This window comes from Chaetodon trifascialis, chromosome 11 (genome assembly GCF_039877785.1).
Source record: "Chaetodon trifascialis isolate fChaTrf1 chromosome 11, fChaTrf1.hap1, whole genome shotgun sequence".
Taxonomy (NCBI): Eukaryota; Metazoa; Chordata; class Actinopteri; order Chaetodontiformes; family Chaetodontidae; genus Chaetodon; species Chaetodon trifascialis.
The window spans coordinates 56,617-65,308 of NC_092066.1; the positions used below are offsets into that span (position 1 = coordinate 56,617).

The 8,692-nt window shown below is 42.4% G+C and overlaps 1 protein-coding gene across 1 annotated transcript; it reads left to right on the top strand.

The window, feature by feature from the left end:
* On the top strand, positions 1 to 4,537 carry inhbab (inhibin subunit beta Ab). The gene is made up of 2 exons (XM_070974648.1): positions 1 to 418; positions 3,485 to 4,537. Exons 1-2 carry the CDS (start codon positions 1 to 3, stop codon positions 4,261 to 4,263), a joined length of 1,197 nt encoding a protein of 398 aa, XP_070830749.1. The 3' UTR covers positions 4,264 to 4,537.
* Positions 4,538 to 8,692: the final 4,155 nt, after the last annotated feature.

Here is an 8,692-nt window from a genome sequence, read left to right on the forward strand (position 1 = left end):
ATGACCTCTCTGTTCGCCATGTTTTTCTTCATGGCCATCGGTCTTCTTGTTGACTCCTCTCCGACGGCCTCTTCAGTACCAGAGGTTGACGTGGCATCTCAGCTCCGGGAGAGGGCGCCGGCCTCGGACTGTCCATCCTGCTCTCTGTCTCAGATGAGGAAGAACTCATCTTTGTCAGGAGAACAGAGTGACATGGTAGAGGCGGTGAAGCGTCACATTCTCAACATGCTGCACCTTAGCACTCGGCCCAACCTGACACAGCCAGTCCCACGTGCCGCTCTGCTCAACGTCATCAAGAAACTCCACGTTGGCCGAGTGGCCGAAGATGGCAGCGTGGAGATCCAGGAGGAGGGCCAAGGTCCCGGGGCCTCAACTCCACCTGAACCACCCTCTGAAATGATCGTGTTTGCAGAACCCGGTAAGTCTGGCAGCCAAACAGAAATGTCACTTTAATTTTAGCTTCAGCAGCTTGAAGAAAACACAGAGATGCAGAGTTACAGCTGTACAGTTACAAACTTCATTACAGCTTGAGTTACTGTTACCGTTAAGGTTACCGGGATATAGATACAGAGTTACAGTTACAAAATTACAGAGTGACAGACGTACAGTTACACTTGAAATTTACATAGTTCCAAAGTTATAGAGTTACAGTTAGTCAGATACAGAGTTACAACTAGAGTAACAGTTCCAGAGTGAGAGTTACAATAACAGAATTACAGAGTTATTATTACAGTTACACAGTTGCAGAGTTCACTGAGGCTGGAGTTATTCTTCTGCTCAGAGACATGGAAACATCTCTATGAACCTACATAGGCGTCAAACAATCAGGGGCTCTGTTTGACACAACATGTCAAGGTTCTACCCAAAATCTGTAAAAAAAAAAAAAACAGACAGGTGTCAACATAAAGCCTGAATAATCATGTTCCTGCCTCAACACTGCCAGAACATGGAACGGATCCCTTCTCATGAACTCAGTAATGTCAGTCGACTCAGATTCTACTTAACTGACCATCAGCTGCACTACAGATGTCTGCCTGTCTGTGTGGTCTCTTATCAGTTCATTCACAAAATTCCAAAAAGTTCAAAGTTTGTTTACAGATTTCCACAGTAAGAATCCAGCGGCAGCCACACAGTCTGATTCTATTGACTCTATCTCTGAGTGCAGTCTGTTTTTAGTTATGTTTTTCTCTCTTTTCTCACACAATGTAAATTTCCATCAGTAATGAACCTGAACACACCTGTGTAGTGCAGGTTTCATGCAGAGCGCTGATTTGGCAGCTGCAGCCATGTGATTTCTCCCCCATTTCTGTGATTCAGAAGATGGCAGTGAAGCCAACATGAAGGAGGGTGAAAAAGACTCAGTAACCTTCATTTTCTCAGGAACATCTGACATGATTTAATATAGAAAAGTTATTTTAAGTGTAAACAGAGATCATCATTATGAAGTCAAAGACCATAAACACATTATTTTGGCTCTAAAACTGAAATCAGTCCTGTGTTAAAACAGCTGAAGGCTTTGTGCTGGAGTGTTGTTTAATGAAATCTGTTTCAGTTTGTCCAGTCCTGAGTGACAGATTAGTGAGTCTGAGGGTTCACCCCAGAGGTTTATAATACTCAGATAGGAGGTTTCCACAGAGACAATGGTTTAATCCAATAGTAGAAATACAGTGTTTACATTGAAAAGTCAACCATCAGCAATGTGTGATGTATGTCCGCATTCACTCAATGCAGTGTGTTGCTGGATGAAGTTCTGACAAAAGTTGAGTCAGGTTGTTTTTAGTCAGACGACATCACTGTGACTTCAAACTGAAAGTTAAATAAGAAGCTAATCTGAAAGAAATTCCAAAGTTAGTCATGGGAAACTGATTCTAAGTCTGTATAAAATCTGCACGAGCGTCAGTCTCCTCGTCAGTAGTAAAACAATCGTCAGTTCGTCTTTTTCTATCACAAACTGAATCGAAGACTGTTTTATTAAGTTGTGCAATTAAAAGAGACCCTGTTTAAGTCATCAGTCCAGTGCTGTTGTGGTTCATCAGGATGTCAGAATACATGAGGATGAATAAGAGTCACAGTGTTTCACCTTCTTAAAATCGGAGATGTGAAGAATTCAAAACTGTCAGCACAAGAACAATGAATGACAGTTTCTATCAGATAAAATGTCATTTAAAGTCAGATGAGGACACTCTGGGTGTCTGTCCAACTGTTCGCTGAGCTGTAACAACAACAATAAATACTACTCTGGGGTGATCTGAAGAAGTTCATACCCTGAATACAGTGAAGGATCGAGAAGATGATGAGTTACAACTTTGAACATGAACAACATGCTTCAGGGATGATACATTTGTTTGTAATGGATAACAGATAATCTGACAGATAATCTGACAGAAAACAAGCGATCGGACTGTTTTAAAGTTTTCTGTGAGCGTGAACCAGCTCGTTACTGCTCACATTGTCCCATCACTTGTTTGCTTACATAAATGTACAGAATGGCTTTGTGCTATAAATAGTCTCCTCTTTGAGAGGAATCTTCAATTAAAAAGGTCCTCAAAGGCTTGAAATTAGAGGACAGTAACAAGAGGGGGGCATACCGAGTGGGCTCAGGCCGTAAATAATCTCTTCATTCAGAAAAATCTGGGCCTCAGTAATTATTTGGCAGAAGAGACAAAGAGAGAGAGAGAGAGAGAGAGAGAGAGAGAGAGAGTGTGTGTGTGTGTGTGTGTGTGTGTGTGTGTGTGTGTGTGTGTGTGTGTGTGTGTGTGTGTGTGTGTGTGTGTGTGTGTGTGTGTGTGGCCTTGTTAACGGCATTCCCTGAAACCAGGCCTTTCTTTTTTTAGTGTTTCTGCACATATTGAGTATATTTAGAGGCAGCGGCTCCATTCATGCTTTTATTAATAATGACATTTTCTTTGTTCATTCAAATGAGAGGAAGACAAAACAGAAGGGGCAGTTCAGACAGCAGGGTCACAGCGTCTTTATCTTTATAATTGCTCACTTCATAGAAAAACGAGCAGGACAAAATAGATGACGTTTTCTTCAGTTTATCCTCAGATGTTCATGTTGTACTTCAAAGAAGGAAACAATAATTTTTAAAATTGAAATCAATCTGGTGTCAATAAAATGTTTGTCATTATTTAGAAGTGTAGAGTTCAGATGACTGAGAGCTTCGTTTTGCTTCTCAATGAGGGACAAAGAGAAACAGAATATCTTTATACTCATTATCTTCTCTTGAAGTGAAAATACATTTGTTTGTCATCAGGTTTGGTTTTGTATTACACAAATATGAAATCAAGATAAAGATCTGTAGGGACCAGTACTTTCCAGTACAGACCAGTAGCATGTAGTAGAGACACGTCCAGTCCAGCAGAGACCTTCTGTTAGGTGATGTCTTTCTTTACTGTCTCATTTTTATATTGCAAATGTTTCTTTTATGAGCTGATGAATGTAATAATTCCTGCAAACATGCTAACTGTGCTCTCTACTGCAGGAAACTCTATGAACACTGTGAACTTTGACATTTCAAAGGAGGGTGACAGCTCGATGCTGGTAGAACAGGCAAATGTTTGGATCTTCCTGAAGGTGTCGAAAGGAAACCGAGCAAAAGGCAAAGTGATGCTGCAGCTGCTGCTGCAAGTGGATGATCGGGAGGAGTGTGTTTCAGAAAAGATGGTGGATACTCGGCGCAGCGGCTGGCACACCCTCAGCATCTCTCCCATTATTCAGACTCTGTTGGATGGTGGCGGAAGCTTGTTCAGCCTGCAGGTTTCCTGCCTGCTGTGCACAGAGGCCGGTGCCTTGCCTGTCCTGGTTCCTGCCAACGGTGAGCGAGCAGGAGAGCGAGGACAGTCTCATCGACCATTCCTCATGGTGGCGCTGCGAACTCGAGAGGAGGCGTCTCAGCATCGAGTCAAACGAGGTCTGGAGTGTGACGGGAAGATACACGTCTGCTGCCAAAGACAGTTTTACGTCAACTTCAGAGACATCGGCTGGAATGACTGGATTATCGCTCCAGCAGGTTACCATGCCAACTACTGCGAGGGTGACTGTCCAAATCACATGGCGAGCATCAGTGGCTCGTCCCTCTCTTTCCATTCAACGGTCATCAATCATTATCGTATGAGGGGCTACAGTCCATTTCAAAACATCAAGTCGTGCTGCGTGCCAACGAGGCTGCGTGCTATGTCAATGCTCTACTACAACGAAGAGCAGAAGATCATCAAGAAAGACATCCAGAACATGATTGTGGAAGAGTGTGGCTGCTCATAAAGATTTTAGAAATACTTCCTGCTGACAGCAGGAAACACATCAGATCAGCTCTTTCCCAGTAATGATAAAAGTATTTATGTTTGGTGATGAAGCATTGTGTTTCTCATTGGGAGAGACTGTTTTCCACATTGGAACGACTTAAGAATTCTATGCAACACTTTATCTTCTACGTTTATTTCTGCGGTTTGTCTGTTGGATTCCATTGTTTGTCTGTTGTTTTCTATTGTTACAGAAAACATGTTAGAGGATCATTTTTGATACGTTTGACTGTTTACTGAAGGCTCAACCTGTGTTGTCTCTGATGTTGAGTACTTTCAAGAAATGCGTTCAACTGGCTGCTTAGCCAAACATTTTTATTATTATTTTTTTTTATTACTATTATAACCCCGATTCTACAAAGTTGGGACTGTGTAAAACATAAATAAAACAGAATGTGATAACTTGTTAATCCTTTCTGACATAAACTCTCCTGAAAACAGCACAAAGTCAATATATTTAATGTTTTTCCTCATCAGCTTCATTGATTTCTGTAAATATCTGCTTATTCTGAATCCGATGGAGCAACACGTTGCAAAGACTGGGAAAGTTGTGGAATGCTACAAAAGCACCTGTTTGGAACATTCCACAGGTAAACAGGCTCATTGGTAACAGGTGATAGGATCATGATTGGGTATGAAAGGGGCCTCCTGGAAAGGCTCAGTCGATCATCGAGGGTGGAGCGAGGTTCACCACTTTGTGAACACATGATTGGATTACTACATGGACGCAGGAGCACTTCAGAAAACAGTGATTGTGAATGATTATTTACATTTTACACAACGTCCCAACTTTTTTGTAATGAGGGTTGTAGTATTATTATCATTATTATTTAAGTTAACTATTGATATTTGCACAACATTCCTGGCAGAAATTTTGATTCAGAAGAAAGCCAAAGACTGCTGGGTTTAAAATTATTTAAATGGTTAAACAAAAATAGTAAAACATCAGCTTTTGGTTGTTTCTTTATTGTACAAAAAATGTTACCACCTCTATATAATTGCATTTTTGCTCTTTTTTTAGCTTCACCATTTAACAGTCAACATTCTCATCACTAGTTATTTAAAAAAAAAAACAGACAAACAGACACCCACAGACAGATTTAAACATCCGATTAAAGTCTCATTCATGCTCCTTCGAGGATGAATCCTTTCAATGTCCATGATTCCATGAGTTTTCTTCTGGCCCCACCATCAGGACAAACTTGTAACTGGTGAGACTAAGAACTGATGAATCATCATGATGTAATTTAAACACTTGAGCCTGTAGGAGACATTATCAAGACCAAATGCAACCACACATGTCATTTTGGAATCTGAAACAAGATGAAAAGTTCAGATAAAATGTGGAACTCAGATCAGAACATATTTTCAGGTCAGGTGATATTCATGCTGCAGATTAGTTGTTTTCTTGGTGATTTTATGATCCAGGCTGACTCTAGTCTTGATGGTCAGTTTGAGGTCACCCTCTCTGTTTCCTGTTCAGGTGATTTGTTTTCAGAGATCAGAATCAGGACTGAGCTCCACTCTGTTTTCGCACTTCCACAAAAGCAGTCATAGTGACGTAGAAACCCGACACTTGGCTCTTTGTTCGCAGGTAAAAACTGAAGTGATGGTCGGCAGACTGAGAGGCCCCTCCACTTCCTCCTCTGACTGCTGGACCAAATTGTTGCTGATGTTGATAAAGTTAAACCCTTGCAGGTCCACAAGAAGTGAGGCAGCCGCAGTCAGTTGGCACAGCGATGCTCTGTTTGTTCATTGACCTACAAACTCATCGCTGAGTCGACAAGTTGATTTAAGAAACACAAAGACTGCTGCTGAGGCAAACACAAAGCACTCTGGGTACTGGAGCACATCATGTTAACAGAAACACTTCTTGAAAACAGCCTGAAACATTAGAAACATCCAAAGAAACATAATAAACTTTATTGGTATAGTATCTTTCATACAAGAAATACAGCCTAAACTCCTTTACAAAAAATCACATGTGCCAAGCACTACACATAAAAAATAATAAGAAAAAACATTTGCTGGAATGAACATAAAAACAGGGACAGAAAATCAATGCAAAACAAGATAGAGAATAAAATTCACCTGATTATAGTAAAAATAACAAGCGTTAAAGGCCGAAGTGAAGAGATCAGTTTTTAGCTTTCTATTAAACATATTCAGTGAGCTGCTTTCCTGATATCCACTGGTGGTGTGTTCCACAGCTTTTGGGCATCATTGACAAAGACTGCATCCCCAATTTTCTTTCAGCTGTTTCTGGAAACCTCCAGCAGCAGATGATCGCAGAGTTCTTCAAACAGTGAACAAGGGAGTTAGTGATGTATCTTGGTCCTGGCTCATTAAGGGCTTGGTATACGAGGAGGAGGACCATAGAATTGGTCCTGAATGTTACTGGAAGCCAGTGCAGAGCAGCTGAAACTGGACTAATTTGCTCTCTGCTCTTAGTTCTGGTTCATAGTAGAGCTGCAGAGTTTTAAATGAGCCGAAGTCTCTCAGTGGTTTTCTTCTGGGGGTCAGTAAATAGTGCATTACAGCCATCGAGTCGGCTTGAAGTAAGGGCATGAATCCGTTTTAAGCGTCTTTTTGGGTTATAAATGGTCATACTTTGGCTGTAAATTTTTTGATCTGGTTGGTTTCTTCACCTTTAACATTTATCAAAACTGACCTCAGGGCTGTTGCAAAACAAAAGAAAAACATGTTACAACATTACATTTATTTAAATCAAATTGAAATTCAGATGTTATGAAACCAACCACAGAAAACTTGGCTTGGCTTGAAAACGAGGCTTGTGTGTGTTTGACTTATGATTGGCTCGTGACCTTCCCATGTGTTATCTACCTCTCACACAGTGCATGCTGGCATAAATTCCAGTCTGTAGACAGTGACCAGTTTCAGCTGAGAGGTTTGATAGTCTTTGATGGTCTGTTTGTGAGTTTTGGTCTGACCAGAAAATTTAACTGTGTGAACAGAATCACACATAAACCTCTACAACACAAGAGAAATAATCTGCTGTCTTTAAAAGGCACATTCAGATAGTTCACTTTGTGATTGGACAACTAACGGTATTCAGCCGTCAGACTCCACTTAAACATACCAAAATAGGTTTGTTTCTGGTTTCTGCCTCACTAACAAACCAGAAATCTCCAGCACAACACTAGTATATCAACTGCTGAACATGACAGAAAATCTGGACTGAACTGGTGAAGTACCTGAGAGTACCATCACTGACTGGTTAACTGCTTTGCTGATGCCGCACTTAACCATTCAATTTTTAAAAAATCAATAATTACATTTTGTGCTTCATTGATTAGCTATAAAAAATATTTCATTTCAGCCTCATTTCAGTCTCACTGGAGATAAATTAAGTTATTGAAACAGAAACAACAGTCCATCCCATGCTCACTGTTGTCTGCCCCAATATTTTTATTGATATTAACACCCCCAGCCCAGTCCTCCATGCTGCAGCCCCCCTGTCCCCCTCTACAACACTCAGCTCACAGCCACCCCCCACTGCTCACCTGATCAACCCAACCCCCCCACCCACAACTTCCAGCACACAGCCCCCCTGCTCCAACCTGTCCCTCACAACACAAACCAGCTTTGGAGGATCAAGGCGAGAAGGGCTGCAGGCCCAGACAGCATCAGCTCCAGACTCCTCAAGTCCTGCGCAGATCAGCCTTGTGGGATTGTTGATCACATGTTCAATCTGAGCCTGAAGCTGGGGAGAGTGCCACAGCTGTGGAAAACATCCTGTGTGGTACCGGTGCCTAAGACTCCGCACCCCAAGGACCTCAGCAGCCACAGGCCGGTGGCACTAACATCCCACTTGATGAAGACCCTAGAGCGGCTGGTCCTTCCTCATCTCACCCCTGGTGAGCCCATCGCTGGATCAACTTCAGTTTGCCTACCAGCCTGGCATCGAGGTGGATGACGCCATCATCTTCCTCCAACACAGAGTCCTCTCTCACCTGGAGAAACCTCGGAGTACTGTGAGAATCATGTTTTTTGATTTCTCCAGTGCTTTCAGTACCATTCAGCCTGCACTCCTGAGGGACAAGCTGAAGCACACCGGGGTGAACCATCACCTCACACACTGGATTCTGGACTATCTCACCAACCATCCACAGTACGTGAGGACCCGGGACTGTGTGTCCGACCTGGTCTTCTGCAGCACGGGGGCCCCGCAGGGAACGGTCCTGGCTCCGTTCCTCTTCACCTTCTACACTGCAGACTTCTCATACAACACGCCCACCTGTCACCTGCAGAAGTTCTCTGATGACTCTGCAATCGTCGGCCTCATTACAGATGGGGATGACAGAGAGTACAGAGAACTAACGCAGGACTTCGTGGACTGGTGCCAGTGGAACTGCCTCCAGATCAACGCA

Coding starts and splice junctions, on each gene's coding strand:
- inhbab (XM_070974648.1), top strand. CDS start 1: ATGACCTCTCTGTTCGCCATGTTTTTCTTCATGGCCATCGGTCTTCTT. Junction 419..3,484: donor GATCGTGTTTGCAGAACCCG/GTAAGTCTGGCA, acceptor TCTCTACTGCAG/GAAACTCTATGAACACTGTG.